At 42.4% G+C, this 20,345-nt stretch overlaps 1 protein-coding gene across 1 annotated transcript in view; it reads right to left on the reverse strand.

The window, feature by feature from the left end:
• Positions 1–20,238, reverse strand: part of LOC124259439 (histone-lysine N-methyltransferase SETD1A-like) — a 29,276-nt gene extending 9,038 nt beyond the window's left edge. Inside the window, 13 exon segments of the mRNA XM_046693581.1 lie at positions 863–2,007; positions 3,134–3,299; positions 3,912–4,013; positions 4,342–4,417; positions 6,114–6,170; positions 6,173–6,343; positions 7,474–8,916; positions 8,918–9,366; positions 10,249–10,348; positions 16,394–16,564; positions 18,013–18,108; positions 19,780–19,916; positions 20,041–20,238. Of these exon segments, the coding sequence (XP_046549537.1) occupies positions 863–2,007; positions 3,134–3,299; positions 3,912–4,013; positions 4,342–4,417; positions 6,114–6,170; positions 6,173–6,343; positions 7,474–8,916; positions 8,918–9,366; positions 10,249–10,348; positions 16,394–16,564; positions 18,013–18,108; positions 19,780–19,916; positions 20,041–20,071 (4,144 nt within the window). The 5' untranslated portion in view covers positions 20,072–20,238.
• Positions 20,239–20,345: the final 107 nt, after the last annotated feature.

Below are 20,345 nucleotides of genomic sequence, written 5' to 3' on the forward strand. Positions count from 1 at the left end.
TGCTACTACATATCATACACCATTTGAAAGGTCTAATCCTACTGTTTATAAATATGAAATATATTTTTGATCATATTATTTAAATAATCTTACTACAACTTAAATAAGTTAATTTTTAATGAAAATGAAAGCTTAAACATTTATAATGTCCAGATAAACCACAAGGGAAGCGAAAAATGCGGTGATTTTTTCCATTTGTAACATGTCATAATATCCCGTACCTTTTTCTTCTAGTACTGTTGTTGATATTATTTTTCAGTTTGATTAATTATTTTCTCGAAACATCGTTACTTTGCTCATTGACAACTTTGCTGAGGACCCATTGCTGTAGCATATGTCCGAGAATTGTTTTTTTCAATAACATTGTGAAAAATAGTTATAATCCTAATCCTGTCGATAATAAATGGTCATTTGAAATTTAATAAGTGTTTTCAGACATTGTGAAAAGTGATAGATTTGATAAAAGAATCATACGTTAGTTAGGGCCTCAAAAATATATACCTGGGGACTCGTGATGTCTTAGCCAGTTTTCCGGCCTACGGTGTTGAATGGGTTAACATAAGCTATCAATTCCAATATGTGAATTTTACTAATATTTACGTCGGGCAGGAAAATGGGCTTCATGGCAGGTTTAAAGTTACGCTGGCTGAGTGGGTTAGGCAACAGACTTTGTGCTGGCTATTAGGTGACTGACTCTGAGGGTGTGGGTTCAAATCCCGGATGGGACTCAACCCCACAAAAGATACAAGAATCTGTACTTTACTAAGAAAGTGTAATCCCAAATATAACATATGTTACAGGTTGAAATACATCAATGTCATTCCTGTTTAGATATTTGATATCACCATGATACCTTACTCACCTGATATTTTTGTCTTGTATTGTGCTTCATCCATTTTCCGCCGTTTCTTTGATGGAGATGGATCCGGAATATTAGTGACAGGATGATCCACCCACAAAATGTCATTAATCCAGTAAAACATGGGGTCATCGGATGACATCAGATCTTCATATGTCCGTTTTAAATACTGAATATCTTCTTCATCCATACCATTATGATACATTTCAAAAAACTTTTGCCTTTCGTCTTCATAAGACCTTGGGCTAAATGACACTTTAGGTTTAGGAGGTGGTAAAATACTGGATAATTCACGACTCCCTCGACTGTTGAGGGTTGCTGTAATGTCTGCCAAAGCATCTTTCTTTTTTGGACGCTTTTTGGGCTCTTTTTGTTTTCCTTTCTTTTTTGTCGGCGAATCGGACGAGATGTCGGATTCACTGACATCCAACACACTTTTGTCTTTAACCTTTGACACTTTAGACACAGCACTAGTCCTTTCATCACTTTCTCTATAGTCTGACACATCTGTCTCAGGCAATTCAAACTTGGCTGGGGGGAGACAGTAACTGTGGTCCATCCACACCTCCCGGGACAGACCGGCAGATTCCTCATCAGCCGAGGCTGTAGCATCTGAATCTGCTTCATCTGCCTGAGTTGGAGGAGCAGCAAAATAGTCATGTTCTGCAATAGCAGGATTGATATAAGGACGGCGATCCCCATCATCCTCGGATCGAGGAAGTGAGAGCGTCTCCTCATTGCCGACTGGAGGAGGAATATCTTCCTCCTTTTCAGCCTCATCATTCTTCCCCTCTAGCACCTTGGAATCGGGACTCAATGTCTTCTGAATTAGCTTGGCTAGCTCAGGGGACTCTGCTGATGGCTTGGATGGCTTTGTTACAGGCAGAGGAGGTGGTGCCTTCTTTGGAGAAGGAGGATGTGGAGGCGAAGAGGGTCTGACCTCTGACACTTTCTCTTCCTCCTTGGCAACCGTTGCAGTTGGTTTCTCTTGAGGTTCTGTGACTTCCATCGTTTCTTCCTCGTCCTCCTGATCACTAACTTCTCCTTCTTCCTTCTCTTCATCTTCCTTTTCTTCCCTGATCGGGGACAAAGGCCGAGTGTCTTCCTTTGGTTTCAGCTCTGCCTCTTCAGAACTGCTTACAGAAGGCCTGAGGGTTTCACAAAGAATATACACATTATTATCAATTGTTTGTTTCTAGTTTGATGTTGCATTGAGTAATATTTTGACTAGATGAGAGAATGAGGAAGTGACTTTAGTTTTACACCGCTTTTAGCAATATTCTATCAATATCATGTCGGGGGGACGCCATAAATGGGTTTAACATATTGTACAAATGTGGGAAGATTGAGATCGATTATATTGTGATGAAGAAGTTGTACATCCACAGAACTACCTTGTTCATCACAAAAACTTCTAAATGTCACTCAAAAAAGTAAACACAACATTTTCTGTATTGTAATCATGGAAACGCTAATGCACTTCAAACACCACTCTCTTCCCACAGAGGTTACTTGTCATATCTTCCTACGAACCTCTGTTCTAATGCGGCCATATTTCCAGGTTCTCGTAAAATCCCCTAGCAGCAAAATATCGCAACACGAATTATCTCCCTTCTTTCTATCCAATCAGAACATGTTTTACTTCGACTTCGATCCAACTTGACTAATGCAAGCAATATGGGGCCACAAATATCCCTCCTCTGCCGGGGACTTGTGTTGATGTGACACACAAGACATTTAATGGCTAGCTTGTCCGTTGTCAACGAGAGGTGATGGAGTCGCCATTGATCGGCCATTACACGACTTGAGTTCTGTCTAGAAGAAATGTTTGCACATCGCGCAGGGGAAGAGGTTCGATCTAGTTTTCCCCGAAGCATACGGGAATTACCGAGGCCTTGCGAATGATCACTTTTGAAACAACGTCGCTGATTGCACAACTAAATCTGATTGCAACCAATCACGAATCCTGAATACTCGCACCATGAAAGGGCCATAGTAGAAGTTCGTAGGAAGATATGACAAGTAACCTCTGTGGGAAGAGAATGTTGAAACCCATGTATACAAAGATTGAGCAGGGGGAGCAACTCTGCATGATCAATTGCTGTGCTTTATTTATAATGTTTTAATGACGCAAAAAAGTTTTACTTATGTAATTCACATATCAAATGTACTGTCAGTTATAATTAGATACTGCCTGAAATGTCTTCAATACACTGGAACTGTTAAGATTAGAAAATCAATTTAGTTATTTATGTCCAATACAAACAAACTTACTTGTCTTTCCTGAGGAGGTCAATATCTGACTCTGTCTCAATATCAACCTCCTCTTCATCACTTTCACTCTCCTCTTCCTCATCGTCTTCACTGTCTTCATCTTCCTCCTCATCGCTGTCGTCCTCCTCACTGCTCTCCCCACTTTCTTCTTCATCTTCGTCTTCATCTGAAATAGTCATGAGACGATCAAATCCTTTCTTTAAAATGACACAACTATTTTATGTAAATGAGTGAGTGAGTTTAGTTTTAAGCTACTTTTAGGAACATTCCAGGAATATTATGGCGGGGACACCAGAAATTGGTGTCACACATTGTACCCATGTCGGGGAATCGAACCCAAGTCTTCGGCATGTTGATCAAACACTTTAACCACTATCCCCCCACCAAAGGTCAGTACAGGTATGTATAGTTAAACATGTGCACATCATACATGCATGTATACGTATAGCACTAAAATTAGTATGGTCACACACAATGTCAGTGTCATCGGCGTGAAGAGTAAACAGTTTAACCACAAGGCTACCTCACAGTCCCTATTTCTTGTAAACATCTCCAAAGAAAATGTATCGAATTCCTAGTGTTTCTATGTACATTGAGCCATAACATATTTTTGGCATAACTTACAACACAGGCGACACAGAACCATACTGACGATCATTTAGCACTATTCATAGTTATCTCCCCTAGCCAAGTCAGAATGGTTTGAGAATGAATGAATGAATGAATGAATGAATGAATGAATGAATGAATGAATGAATGAATGGTTAAGTTAATTTACCTCCAGATTGAGTCTTGTCTGCCTCCTCATCTGATTCTTCCTCACTCTCACTGACCACTGGTTTCCTCGACAAACGAGTTGGAGACCGACTTGCCTCTCCATCTAGATACATATCATACTTCCTTTACTACAGCGTACCAACATAAAATAACTCACAGGTTTTTGTTCTTGACACCAATCAGGAAAATATGGCGACAACAATACCAGGACTCATTCAAGTAACAACACATGAAAGGGAGATAATCCAGTGAGGAAAAAGTTATCTCCCCTTAAACATTAACCAATAAAAGTTGGCATGAGATGAGTTTACTTGAAAAAACACACGAACAACAGAAGGTAAAATTGATTGCAAATGTTCAAGTTGACCTTTACATAACTGACACGACTAACTTCACAACAAAGCACAGCCTGTTTATCGATGACATGTTACCTGACCACGCCTCTTCCTCTTCATGTTTTGAGGTATGGCCTTCTTCTGGTGGAGGAGATGGAGGACGGAACTTTTTCTGCAGAGATAGAATCATATTTTACATTACAAGTTGTTCATTGGTCAAGAGGGTACATCAACTCATGGGCCCCCGAGGGACCAGTGAACAACGTATTTATCTTACCGAACACCTTTATGTTAATTTTGAATTGTTTCAAGCACGGGTACAAATCTTTTTGTAGCCATTGCTAGATTTTTGCTGACAAGAAAACAGATTAGAGTTATCTCCCTTTCCATCGATTTGCATTCGCAAAACATCGGTAATTTCCGTACATCATATGTGATTCAATGTTATTTGAGATAAAGAATTACTACCACGAAGTACCAAATGAGTTGCCACTGACAGCGGGGTACATTGAAATGTTACTCGCTTGTAAGCAGGGTACACTGAAAATAATAGAAGAGCGCTCAGCCAATCAGAATGCGACATTTATGTGTGAGGTAAGATAAATCACGAAGCATCTGTCTCTTTGTGTCTCAAGAATTCATTTTGGAAGTCCTAGGGAAAAAACAACACATGTTCTGGCTGATCACAATAACTGGGAAATGTCCACAAGTGGCATATGTGATTTAAAATAATGTCAAATCCAGAACACTGCACGTTCACTTAAGCCATGTACTGTCTTGCCAATATAATGAAAGGTGATCAGTTTGTTTGAAACTAAAAGGATCAACTGAAAAATATAAAAAGGACACTCTGAAGTTTATGTAAATGTAACATGCAGGTTATATAAATGAACTAGTTTCAATGGTCCAAAAAGATTCACTTTCTGTGCTTACATGGTGAGGTGAAATTGGGTTTAACATTGTGCTTGAGAATATTACGCTCATATGACGACGTGCATGTGTGTGTATGTGTATGTGCGGCTGCTTGTACTAGCCCAGACTTAAGCTGATTTTATAGTGCTAGCCCACTGAGATACCATGCCGCAGTGAAGCATGAATACCCCACTCAGACACATTATACTGACTCCGAGCCGACCAGTCCTTGTTGTACCCATTAATGCCGAGGGCCAGGCAGGGACCAACAAGTACCATATTTTAATGTCTTTTGGTATGACGCGGTCTGGGATCGAACCCGCGACCTTCCGCTCTCCAGGCAGACGCTCTAACCACTACACCACGGAGGCGGTCCTGTGCTTACAAAACTGCAATAGTACATGATAATGCAGTGATGTTATAGCATTACATTTAATGCAGTAGTATTAAAACAAAGCATTAAAGCCTTCTGGAACCTCTACTTCTGACTTTTTCAACTTCTCAGTGAAACACAAGCCCCCTCTAAAAAGTCCTAACATCTGCTATCAATTATCATCAGCTAAAGGTACAACAACATGAAAGTTTTAATTCTAATATTGGAGTTTGCACTAATATGATCAGCAGATCCAGTTAGTCAGTGAGTGAGTGAGTTTGGTTTTAAGTCGCATTTGGCAGTATTCCAACATCATCACAGCGAGGGACACCAGAAATGGGTTTCACACACTGTGCCCATGTGCGGAATCGAACCCAGGTTTTCAGCATGTTAATCGAACGCTTTTAACCAGTATCCCCCCCACCCAAGAACTTGGGTGTTCAGCATGATGAGTGAACTCCTTAACCACAAGGCTACACCACCATCCCGGACATATCCAGACACTGACCAGATACAAGCAATATCAGGCCTCTCCAGTTTTGTGCAAAACTAATTCCTGTGGCAAGCAGAAAGAAATACTGACCTTGAATGATGGCATCTTGGGCATTCCTCCTCGAATACCCAGAAGCCCTCCGCTACGAAGCTGCGATTGAAACCACCAAAACCACTATCCAAACCTCCGTCTCGAGACCAAGACGGTTTGGACTCAAACAGTGAGGCGATCGTTGAACTCATAGCATTCTGATTTGTTGTAGGTGCTGGAGTTGGTGTTGGCTTAACTGTCTTTTCAACGCTTGGTAAAGATTTTGTCGGCTGGAAAAGAAAATATGGATTTGAGTGAATTGCACTAACCTCCACTTTAACTAACTGAAAACATCAGACAACTAACTGCCTACAGATAATAATAATTGCTTTGTATAGCCCCTATTTCCAGCTATGTGCAGCTGCTCAGTGGTGCTTGACAAGTTACAGTTCAATCACTAGATGAGAAAAGAAATGTTTTGAGTTGATGACAAGTAGATCAAGTAGACAGTGTAATTACATGGGCAGTATTTAAAATAGTTCATACCAGGTGACCTCATAAGGGTTCGACATTAATATTATTTACTACTAGACCAGTGGACTGGTGGGTCTTACTAGACCTGGGTACCTAATGTCTACTAGACCGTACTGTTGGAAAACAAAACAAGGTTATTTCTGTCATCAGCAGGTTTATAGTGCATACTTGAAAAACAAACTAATTAAACACAAAACCATGTGATGATTGTTGTTGTCTTTTGGCCATTATGAGTGAGTGAGTGAGTGAGTGAGTGAGTGAGTGAGTGAGTGAGTGAGTGAGTGAGTGAGTGAGTGAGTGAGTGAGTGAGTGAGCGAGTGAGCGAGCGAGCGAGCGAGCGAGTTTAGTCTTACGCCGAACTCAGCAATATTCCAGCTATATGGCGGCGGTCTGTAAATATTGGCCATTATGAAAACCGTATATCTTGATTTTAGATGTTTATGAAGAACGTTTATCATTAAAGAGTAGCTTTTAGAGTCTTTTACACTTAGCATAGGCGGATCCAGAGGGGGTTTGCAGGGGTGTGCCTCCCCACTTTTGTTCTGAAAGATTATTAAATGACCATTGAAACAGGTTAAAATGATCTGCACACCCAAAAAGCTGTACCTGCTCCTGAACAGTCTCTATAATACTCATTATGATAGAAAACAAAAATAAACAAGTCTGTGATTTGAAACAGTGTTCATTAAATATCTACACGACCAGGCACCCTAGCCAGATATCATGAACAGTAGACCGGACCAGCAATTTGATAGACAATGCCGTTCAGACGTGCCTTAGTGTAAAAGCTTGCTCATGTTCAGAATGATAATAGAAATTTTTTCCATACTCTGTAAGATTAGAACTTTCAACAATTAACTCTAGAAGTAGAACTGAAATTCCTCACCTTTGTTTTCTCTGTTTCCTTGTCCCACCACGTTTCAAAGGACTTAAACGCTGAGCTGACAACCATCTTTTTACACAAGTCTTTTTGCATCACCTCTTTGAGTTCCTTCACAAAACTATTGAGCACCTTGGCAAACATGGTCTCATCAACCGGCAGCTTGTCGGCACTTTCCATAAAGTCTGAAGTGCCACTCACACCGTTCTGATAACCACAGTAGTTCTGATTGTATGTTGGATTAAACATGTTGTTAGCATGGGGTGGGTAGGAGGCAAAACCAGGCCACTGATTGATGTTAGTCAGCCCCTGACCATACATAGATGCTGTTGGGTTGAATGATGACAATGTGGATGGTGGTTGCATGTAAGATGAGGACGACCCTTGCTGGGCCTGAGTAGAGTTCGTTTGTGGGTTGATTTCAAGCTTCTGTTCGCCACTGCTGATGGAGGACAGAGACATTTTGTCGTCATCATCATCAACCTCCATGTCACTTGTCTCTCCCGCAGGAGAAGCTTGTTTTGGAGGTTCTGTTTTGACTTCTTGCGAAGCTGGGAACTTTCCTTGGGTGTCATTATTCCTGACGTTGTGATTTCCCAACGGCCATGTCTCTTGGTGAGCGCCCGGTTTCGGCCATGATCCTTCTACAGGGGTTTGCTGATGCGAGTGAGGTGTTGACCAAGCGTTATCCCCTGGGGTGTGATGGCTTGGTGTGGCCCATGAGTTTGTGTCTTGTGTTGATGCACCAGGAGTACCAGAGGAAGGATCCCAGCTGCGGTCACTAACTGGAGATAGGTCACTTTTCTTAGTCTTAGCTGGTTCTGGTGGAGGCTCCTCGTCAACAAACCCTGTAAGGAGTTTCTGGATGCGAGAGTCCAGACTCATTGTTCTCGGCTCCTCTTCAGCCTCGGGTGTCTTTGGTCTTACTGGTTTTTCTATTCTTTCCTTTGGTTTCTTTTCCTCTCTGTCCCTACCCTTGCTCCTTCTATCGTGGTCTCTCTCCCTCTCATAATCTCGATCATGGTCTCTCTCATACTCCCTATCATAGTCCCTATGCCGATCTCGATCCCTATCACGCCCTCTATGATGATCCCTATCTCTGTCTCGGTCACGATTCCCGATCGCGGTCTCTATGATCACGGTCCCTGTCTCGTTTCCAGTCTCTGTTTTTATCGCGATCGCGATCACGATCCCTATCTTTTTCCCTCTCCCACTTTTTATCCTCCCCCCTTGGCTTTCCCCAGCCCCTGCTGTTCTTATCGTGGTAATCTGTTGAACTGTGTGAATGGAATGGTTCCTCCTGAATCGGTGGCTGGACTGTATGCAAAGGAGGGGGAGGTCGAGTTGGATCAAAATGAGGGATGCCTGCAAATCCATCCTGAACTGGAGGATGACCTGGAGGAAGACCTGGAGGATGAGCTGGAGGATGAGCTGGTGGATGAGCTGGTGGATGAGCTGGTGGATGAGCTGGAGGATGAGCTGGTGGATGAGCTGGAGGATGATGGTTACCAAATGGAGGCTGAATGCCATAGTTGAAGTCCCCAGTCTGTGGAACATTGAAGTGCTGCATGTCATACTTGTTCCCAGTTGGGAAAGGCGTGTGGTTATAAGCATCACCATAGTTGACTGAAGACGTGCCGGAGCCATAACCAAGGTCTGAATGGCTGGAGAAACTGACATCCGACTTAGGACAAGAATGTCCACCTTCACTGAACAGCAGATGGTCAAAAGATGGTGGAGGTGGGTGTCTTGGAGGGAACTCATTATCACCTGGGTCATATGCTTCATGCTTCTTTGGGAAGTCATTTCGGATGGGCTTATGACCATGACTCATCTGCTTATCCAGACGTTGCTTGGGTTCGGCCAGCATCTCTTCAATGATCCGTGATCGCTCTCGACCTGAAAGGAAACAATAAATGAACAGTGTGTACTAGTCTACACAAGCAACTACTTGAAATTGGGCTCTTCATGTAATTTTTATTTGATTTCAGCAATATAAGGACAAATAATACAGACTGGACAGAAAGTGACAAAAATCAGACCAAAGGCTCAGTGAGTGAGTGAGTTTAGTTTTAAGCTGTTTTTAGCAATATTCCAGCAATATCACAGCGGGGGACACCAGAAATGGGCTTCACACATTGTATCCATGTGGGGAATAGAACCTGGGTTTTCGGAGTGACTAGCGAATGCCTTAACCACAAGGCTACCCAACTGCCCCTACCAAAGGCTAAAGATTATCTACGCAGGGAGGTCAACAACCAGCCCAATAACTGGTGTCATGTCGGATATGCAACCTCTCAAAAAACTAATTGAGGCAACCTTTAAGAAAGAACAGATTTCTTGAAACAAGAAGTACTTTGTCCATTGAATATCAAGTTATCTCCCTTGTGTTTAATAAGTGATGGGTTTAGCAATAACTATGCCCACCTCATATTTTTAACAGTGTTTGTGATCATGGTAAAGGGCAAGTGAAAAAGCTTAATGCCAACTCTCGACTAAATTCAGGACCTGTGTACATATGAGAGTGAGTTTAGTTTTACGACACTTTTAGCAATATTCCGCTGATATCATGGCAGGGGATGTGTGCATATGAACAAAAATCCCATAGGATTGTCTCCCCTGAATCCATTTACTTATCTTATATATTTTTGATAGACTACCAAATAACTATCATTATTTAGATGTGTGCAGGAATACTAAAGTCGCTTCCTTCAAAGTTAAATAATTATTCAAGACACTTGGCTTTCGTCATGACATGTCTGTGCAGAAACTGTCACCCACCCATGGTATCTATGACAACAGTGATGATGTTGCCCATCTGAGATGTCTGGTTCAGCTTCTCGGCACACATGCGAGCTGCTTTGGAAGATGTGAACATGACCTGAAATAGCGAATCACACTGTTCACAAGTATGTTATCAACAGACCTGAAATAGGCAAATGTATTGTTCACATGTAATCACATAACATGGTATTGATGAGTGAGCAGCTCCAACCATCTGTTACAATTGCAATCCAAAGATTTTTATCACAGCAAGAAACCTAAATTCAGCACTCTGAAGTTTCTCATGTTATTGCCAAACCTATTTTGTCCTACCAACAAAAACACATTACATCATTAGTAGTATACATAATGGGGCTACGGGACCAGGTACCCCCTAAGGGCTCAACTTAAAAATTGAGCCCTTGGGAAGTCCCTAATCCCGTAGCCCCATTGTGTATACTACTACTGAGGTGCATGCAACATTTGATGAAAACCAGTCAATTAGTTTCTGAAATATTGACTTTTAAGTGAGCATGGGAAAAAGGCTCAGGTCGCCTCAGGGGTGGTTGCTCCTCAGAGCGCTGTGGGCGGACAAGTCGCAGTGCGTGTGTGTCTCTCGGCTTGGCAAGACTGATAAAAAATCATGACGAGAAACTATCATCACACGGTGGGTGATGAGTAAGGGACTGTGTCGTGAGGTACGATCATCAACTCCTCTCTGACGAATACTCTCGGCGGTCCGTCTTTCAAGTAGTACAAGTTTCGTTCGCTGTCTTTGATGTCGACAAGGTCTACGTTGGACGTTTTCATGGACCATAGCGGTGGCGCGTTTTCTGCTGTCTCCCTCGTATTCTCCCGGGCTGGTACAAGTACCTAACGCTGACCCTGTCCGGTAATGTTATCTCTGTTTTATCGCGACATGCAGCCGCTGGTGATGATTCGACTGATTTCATTTCGATGGCTTCGACGGGTCTTTTGCCCACGAGTCTTGTGACTTAGTTGTTGATGACATCCACCACTCGTGGCAAGCGTACAACCCATTCCGTGTTTCTGTTTCCAGGATCGATTAAATCCTGTGAGTATTGGTGCGAGAATAGGCGTTCGGCTAGGGTGCGATTGAATCTCTCAACGATGGCTTGGCTACGGTGAGCTCCCGCTATACCTCATCTCACCTGGACGTCGTGCTTGGCCAGCAGCTACCACACGGCTCCCATGAACTCGCGTCCGGGATCGACTTGCAATACGGCAGGCCAGGTCAAGCGACTGTATTTGTATATGTGTTCAAAGGCTTTGGTGACTTCGTTCGAATGTTTGGTCGTCAACGGTTCGGCTTCCATGTAGCGACTGGTGACGTCGACGGTCAGGGCGTACTTGTAGGTTTTGCGCCTCACCCTGTCGTGAGGGAGAAACAGGTTGTCGGCATGGTGGACGTGATTCGGCGTTGAAATATCGAATTTTCTTCTCGGGCTGTATCGAGGCGCCGGCAGGTCGACTTGCCAGATGGCTTGTTTTTATAGCCAGGCTTTGGTTTTCTCTTCCGAGACGCGAGCAGCTTTGGTGAGTTTCAGGATGGCGTCCAGTACCCTCGCGTGGTGTGTAATAAATTTTCTCCATGATATATGAACGCATGTGTGAGTAAGCGTTCAATTATTCGATACGCGTGTGGTGACTCCATCGATTGGAGATCCATCGTTTCATGTTCAGTTTACCCATGTTGTTCATGAGTTCTCCCCGCACGTTTTTCAAGGCTTTGTCTAGACCCCGAAGTTCCCTAAGAGGATTTCGAGTACGTGACCAATATTGTTGTTGGCGTGGTGGTGCTACTTCTTCCGGTGTGGGTGCCACAATGCCCGTTTCGTACTGCGACACGTTTCGACTCGCGTTATTGACCTCCTGGTTCAAACCCAACTTTTGATCACCGGTCGCGATGACAATTTCATTGCTGTAGCCCACCACTCTGTTCACCTTCAGTCGCATATCGCACAGAGCCATGTACAGTTTCGCCCCCGAACAAGTAGTCGACTTTCGACCGGGCGTATTCCAGCACGTTTTGATAGCGTTCGATGGTACTCAGTTTCGACCAGTCTAGCAATGACATCCTGTTTCTGTGCGTTTCATCCTGTTTCCTGACTGTTTCTGCGCATCATAAGCCATCTCTCACGACCCACGATGCCTGAGCGTGTTTGCGCCTGAGCGCCCGTTCGAATCGAATCGTTCAATCTGATGACTCTGGCACGAGTAAACCCTTTCGAAGTGTCCAGCATGAGTATTTTCCAATCGTCCACGGGTCCCTGCTCAAACCTCCAAACACTGTAATCCTTGTTGTCGTTGAAAGCCATGTAATCGTCGTTCCACCCGGTCGTCGCACACCACACGACGAAATTGAAATGATTCTGCCAGAACTGCATCGGGTTGTTAAACCAAGCATCGGGTTATTAAAACCCGTAATTTGTAAACATGTCGATGAACCGAATTATGAATTGTATACCATCCTTTGCATCGACCACAATACTCAGTTGAGTGAGATCAGTAGCACTTATATTATCACTTTTAGAATAAATATGTACAAAAACGACTTGAGACTCAGTCAGCCGTTGGCTAAAACGCTCGGGTTTACATCGAACAACATACAACTGGAAACCACCAGGAACGGGCACGAAATTACCTGACCTCGTTCCGTATCGCGAACTGTGCATTCATCTCGATCAGCTGAGCGCGAACGACCTTCCACACTGCTGAGATCCGTGCCGGTGAAAAAAGTACAACGACGGCAAAACCGAATCGTTTTTGTCGCGGTAGTCAAGAAATTAATCCGAGTCAACATCACGGATTGAAAATATCGGTTTTAGACATTAAACACGATCCCGTAAGTATAGGGTATCTCAGCGCGACGCTGCACATACGACAATGACAGAGTCTCAAGGTCCAGGAACACGTGTTAGAAAATGCGCCAACATAGCGAACTACGACCTCGGGGGACACACTCGAATTCGACGAACCTGGAGTCGACGGCAAACTGTACACCTTGCAACTAAAAAACAACATTTACAAATGTGTCGAACTGCCACCCTCTACTGCCGCTTGTGGTGGTAAGAACAACGACCTAGGCGTTTTCGTCAATACCGAAGGAGCGGTCAACAACACGCGATACGACCTGATCCGCAGCGACGAGGACGAATGGACGATAACCCCAGCGTTCCGCGGCAGGCTGTTCCACCTGGACGACTTCCGAGACCACAGCAGTCTCCAGAAACATGCAGTTCACTCTCATCTTCAACAATGATAACAAATTGGTATTAGTGCCATCCCAAATCGACTGGAATCTCAACATCACTCAAGATCACTACCTGACAAAAGTCGTGAACAACGGAGCGCTTCTCGTGGCTTACGTCCCTACGCAAAGACGCAGCGTGATCGTCGGCACGGTGAGGCAAAGAGTAGCCCACATGCTGTCGAGCAAACCTGGGACGCAAAACGTGGGATTGCAGATGGTGTCGGAATTCAACAGCGTGGTAGACGTCCTGGAAAATCTGCCACTGAAATCCACACTGTACATCCAAGTCTACCCAAGCGAACAGCAATCGGCGCTTGACGTCGTCGAAATTGTTAAAGGGATCAAACTCCGCTGGGCCAAACAACAACAATACCAAGTTTACGTGCAGGTGAACGTTAACGCCTACACCAGTCTGCAGGGAGTCACCGTGACCGTGGAAGACACGATATCACTCACAAAAATGTTCCTACTAGGCAACATACATCTCATGGGTTTAAAGTGCACGTCCAAGGAATTATCCGATAACCAATTAAAAACCATTTTGTAATTTTGTATAAAACAACCGATGAACAACCATCATCCCAACGTAACGCTAGCCATTCTCGGGGACACGCTGGGATTCGATCTGTCCGGCGAGGAAACACCTTGTACGTCCTGCACTTAAAAGACAACATATATAAGCGGGTGTCACTAGCAGACTTCAAACAGCCAGACTGGTTGATCAACATGACCATCACCTCACCCCACATACCTTTAAAACAATGGTTACATCTCCAAAATTACGAAAACGGGATCCTTCTTGCGTCTTTCACTCCAACGGTGTCGTATCGTCCGGGATCAACACCCTTAATAAGCCTCGATAGAAAAAATTTTGATTCATGTCTCGAATATTTACGTGTACGATAATCTAAACCTTATCAGCCTCAAATACATCGATCGGATATTAAAAGAAAACAAATTAAATATTATTTTATAAACAATATATATATACACACACAGGATGGGACTGTACCCAGTCCTGGATGAAGTATTAAAAACACTGGAAACCGTAGACAGGTTTTGTTTGCAACAGATATGCGAGATCAAACAACAACTAGAACGTGAACGCGATACGCGGTCGACATTACAGAAAAAATATCACAGGGCCATCAATTCCGTGGACGGTGTTGACAACGCTCTGGTTTCAGTCAGCATGGGATTAGGCCTAGCAAGTATCGGGTTATTATTCACCATCGTGGCCGCACCTGTGATGCTAGACATCGGAATAACAGCCAGAGTGGCAGGGTTGATGGGATTGACCCTTAAGTTCATATCTCGCAGACTGCAACGTAAAGCATTGAAACACGACGAAATTGGCATTCTAGTCGAAGTGAAGTTAAACATGATAGACGATCATATTTCCACCGAGCTCACCGACTCTAAAATCTCTGAAGAAGTCTCGTTTGGTGCTATCAGAAATCGCAAAACATCACAGAATGAAACAAGAGATTTGGACCAAGTCTCGTAAAACGCCGTCATTTGAAAAGACAAGAAAAAAATTCATAGAACAAGGGAGGCAACAGGCCCAACAAGCCTTCATTATGAAAACCAAACAAATCATAGGAGATTCACAATAAACTGTTTCGCAGACATCAACATAACGTAGCCAGCTGGCCAGCCAACTCAGTGAGCTGTAAGTAAATAGCCGAGCAGAGACACACACACTGTGACTCGCCAACAGCGCTCGCTCAATGCTACCGAGACGGCAGCGAGTCGACCCGGGGGAACTGCCGAGAGATGCGGTATGATTTAGTGGAAATCAACATAATGTTGCCAGCCAGCCAGTCGGCTGTACAAGCCGAGTCGAGCCACACACTGCAACTCGCCCAAAGCGCTCGCTCGGTGATACCGAGACGACAACCCGGGAGGAACTGCCGAGAGATGCGTTTCATTCACTTTCAGACATCTGTAGCCTCACTAGTCAGCCGGTCATGCATCATCTTTATAGCCGAGCCGAGAGACACACACACTCGCTCAAAGCAACCCCCGAGACGGTAGCGAGGTGATGACTTCTGAGATCTGCGTTTCATTTAGCTAAAAACACCTCTCGCCTTGATAATATATAACAAGTACGACAATCGTTGGATTGTTAGCCTTTCGCCAGACCGACCCCATGCTCACTAAAAAGTGATTATTTCCTAAACTATTTGACCGATTTTCGTGAAATTGTGCATGCATCTCGGCAGATGGTTACGATATAGCAAAACGGCATTGGGAACACTCTCAATGACTTCATTAGATTAATTACGACTTAATTACGACAAAAAGTCGTTTTGCATGAACCTCAGTAGTAGTATACACAATGGGGCTCAGGGATTAGGGACTCCTCAAGGGCTCAATTTTTAAAAGAGTCCGGGAAACCTGGTCCCGTAGCCCTATTGTGTATACTACTACATTAGAAATAAAAACATCATCTGTGTTAAACATTATCAAACTAATTAAGTCTATCAACAATCTACGACCCTCCATATTAGGTCCATGCTACCTAAAACCCTTTTTGAGCCTTAAGGGACCGTTCATAATTTATGGCTAGGGGCGACGATGATTTTTATGGAGAAGCATGTACAATGTGAATGACCCCCTAAACTTTATGTACAAAAATACCCCCATGTCATGTACAAAACCAATTACCTCCCTCCCCTTCCCATAATTTCTAAGCATATTTTTATGTACAAAGTTGCTGACCCCCCTAGTATGTGTGTACAAAATTGCTGACCCCCGCAGCTCCCAAGAACAAAATGGGTGATGCCCCCTTAAAATCATCACACACACCCACACACAAACACACACCCCAACCCCCATAAATTATGAACGGTCCCTACATAACAAGTTTCTATGGGGGTACATCACCTTGCCAATGCCCATGTGCTTCTTCGTCTTGGGATGGTAGTAGATTTTGCATTCTTCAATCTTCCCAAATGTTTTGCACATGTTTTCCAGAAAGTCCTTGTTGATGTTGTCATTAAGATTTCTGAAAGTGATTTCCTTAGCAGGCGGTGTTCCAACATAGTAGCAGTCATACTGAAAAAAGAGTTTTAAAAAATCTTGTTATGTGAGTGAGTTAAGTAAAATGCTGTTTTGGACATTATTCCATTTTAATCATGGCATTTCAGCTTGGCAAGAACCAGTGAAGATGCAGATCAGAACTGGTCTTCAGCAACCCATGCTTCTCGTAAAAGGTGACTGACGGGATCGAGTGGTCAGTCTCACTGATTTGGTTGACACGTCACCATATCCAAATTGTGCAGATTGATGCTCATGCTGTTGATCACTGGACTGTTTGGTCCTGACTCGATTACTTACAGACCGCTGGAGTATTGCTGAGTGGGGTATTAAATAGGGCTGCAATGAATACACTATGTGACTGATGCGTATCATGAATATTGAATAACGAATACGAATAATTATTCATGAATTCAATATTGTAGTTAAGTGATTGATGTACAGTATGGAACAGACATGTTGACAGTGTTAATTTGTTACAGCAATAACCAGTGATCTCATGACACCCAAATTTGGAATGTAATAGTTATAATCGACAGTACCATGTGCAGTCTTGGCAAACTAACATGACTTGCACTACTGCAATGCTCTTACATGTTCCATTCTTGCATATCTCACTTTGGAAAGGACAAAAGGGTTCAAGTAAAACATGCTCCCTTAAAAAAAAATCGTAAATATTCGTTAATATTCGGTTCTGGTGACCACGAATAACGAATTGAATTCATGAAGGGCTACGGTTCGATTCACCGAATATGCGAGTGAATCGTTACAGCCTTAGTACTAAACAACAAACAAACCAAACAGCTTGATAAGGCAGTAAAGCCAAAGTGAAGGAGGTCTCAGACCATTTCCACTTCAGTGAAGCCAACGAGCATGGGTATGATGCTGACAGATCCAGAAGTCTTAATCAGTGGGAACCGGGATTTGAACCCAAGACTATAGTTTCTGGCCTGACCAAGGGAAACAACTCTGCACAGTGAATTGCAGTACAGCTTGTTCAGCTTGACCCGATCAAGTGAATACTAATGCATTACGTTACCGTGTCACAACTGGTTGGGTCTATTATTGTGAAGTGGTGCATCTTTGTCAGTTGATTGTCAACATGTCCGAACAGCCGACACAAAGTCGCCTTTTGACATCTCAGTGTCGAGAAATCGCTAGCAATGTCCTAACTTTCTTTAAACTTAAAAAATAAGCTACAGATGGTTTAATGTTCCCGATACAGGCTTTTAGGCAGCGAGCAGCAACATCAATAACATTCTCTGCTCCCCTATTTAATGAAGTTAACTTGACCTGCTGTTTGTGCCATTTGACCCCCGAGTAGCTCAGGTCAAGCTGAACAAGCTGTACCTCAGATGACTTGGCCAACAGTGCCCCAAATGTTTTATGAGTTTAGCACAAAATATTACCCCTCCTAAAAAGTGGCTTCAGATATCATGAATCATCTCCAGAGAAGTAGTTAGTACCTTAAACCTAGGAACTGGCAAGTCGGCCACTTCCTTCCTACTCCAAATCCTCTGGAAACGGGATCGCGGATCACGGGGCTCAATCTGGCGATTTTCCTGAAATAGCAAATAGATCTTCATTAGAAATGAAATTGAAAACATTTTGCTCTTACATATGACAAGAGCAAACAATTTGTAAATGGGAATAATCTTCAAAAGATGTCAATCTGAATTTTAGGAATGAAACAGAATCAGCCAACTAAAAAATGGGATGTAGATAAATACATGTGGTTCTTCAAATAGCATTCTATCAAACAAAGATCATGAACATAAACCTATGAGTTATACATAAAGGATGTGCAAAAAACACACTTAGAATGAACAGTGTAATGGGAAGATAACAGGTTTTGGAGAATTCATTGATTGGAGGAACGGGATTCTTAACCAAATCTTTCAAAGTGAAACATTGCATCATTGATGTTGCATCATCCACTTTAGAGTGAAGGACAAGATGGAGAACTTTTGTTATACACATATTTTCAAAATATACAAATCAAGCATGACTACAGATAAGGAAGGAAAACAACAAACCTTTTTCATCACAAATATAACTTTTACCAACATGAAACAGTTATTATTATGTCAAAATGTTAAAAACATCCTATTCTTTTGTATTACCGAAGCTAATTTTGATCATATTAGGACCGTGTCTTACCAGCAGCGTTCACAACGTGTTGAAATTTTGAACATCTTGAAATCACATTGGACACAGGTAAATTTAAACAAGTCTCATGCTGCAACTGAGTGGTAATTAGGGTTTCAAATGGTTCAGTTTCTAAGACACTGACTGACTGAAATGTAAAATGTCATAAACGTCTTCTCAAAATGTAGAAATGACATAACCATAATTATGAAACTGTCAAAACAATCAAAAACATTATTTTTGTGTGAGGCAAAAGCACTTAATATCATGGTAACATCATTATGATTGACAAAAAGCACAGAAAGAGGAAAATTATTACATAGTAACAAAATTAATTACAAATGCCCCAAATTGCCTGAAAAAGTAATGAAGTGAAGAACACTTATGATCATAAGCATTGACACTTACTTTAAGTTTTATACAAGGACATGCCTTGAGGCCTATTATGGACAAGTAGTTACCAAAATATCAGAAGAGATTCTATATACATTGAATTCTTATTCTTGAAAGCCTAGTTCAGACAAATGATACAGATCCTTGTGATTATTGCACAATAAGAAAGCCTAATAATGGTACCATCAAAATCTCATAAACATAATAACATGCTAGTAATAATTTTCTATTGTGGTAAGTGGGACAACTTTCTACAGATCATAGGAGGCAGACTACATGAACATGACAGAATACTTTTATGCACGATAACTACTACTCAGATCTCTGATGCTGTCAACAGAAAACTTAATTGTCAATGCATTAACAGAAGTTGTTGATCTGGTATACCTGTGACCTTATTAAAACTTTCAGCCAAATAAGACAGTTTGATACTCAGAATAAATACATGACAGATATGTCAGGTCAAAGTAATGAGGATGAATATCTGAAAATTTGGAGAGATCAACGATCAAACCTCTCTAAATATTAGTTGGACTGAACTCAGTGCCGACACTACTGGTTTTAACAACCATGGCATGATGCACAAAAACATCATCGCCCCACAGGCCGAAAAAACATCTTGATTTGCTGATCGTAAGTTCTAAATCTGCAGTCTTGTTGCTAGAGATGAGGGTTCCATCAGACATTCTCACCCCAGGAATCACGCCATCAATTCTGTAGGCTTTCTGTTGCTGACCTCGATGGAGAAAGGGGTCAACAACAAGTTTATAGTTTCTTTTCTTCTTGTCTAATTGATCAACTGGAAGCCCTCTCTGCAAGCCATTGAGGTCTGAAATGAGAAATAGTTGCATTCATTGAGAAGATGCTGACATAACTCTATGAAATCGAACGCGATAAATACGAGACCGGCTTCTGTTCGTTTTCTTCATACACCAAATAGTGTTTTCTCTCACATGGATCTGGCTGTCTTCTGTCATGTTCCATTGTGTCCAGCGCCAATCTAAGAAGATTGGAATAAAAAGTACGGTGGAAGATACACTTGCATACAATTGTCGATCATTATATGTTACTAACTACTCGTCTGGACAGATTGGAGCCAAAATATATCAATGACTAAACAACAACACATCCCTCTGTGTTGTATCAAAATTCCCTGCTATCCCACAATTCAACAGGCGGATGTAGCGGAAACCAAAAAAACGATAGTTTCGTTTTATTTATTTGCTGTTATCCATGCAGATTATACGTCATGTGTCCC

The sequence above is a fragment of the Haliotis rubra genome, unplaced genomic scaffold, assembly GCF_003918875.1.
Source record: "Haliotis rubra isolate DU_JTF1 unplaced genomic scaffold, ASM391887v1 Scf720, whole genome shotgun sequence".
Classification (NCBI taxonomy): Eukaryota; Metazoa; Mollusca; class Gastropoda; order Lepetellida; family Haliotidae; genus Haliotis; species Haliotis rubra.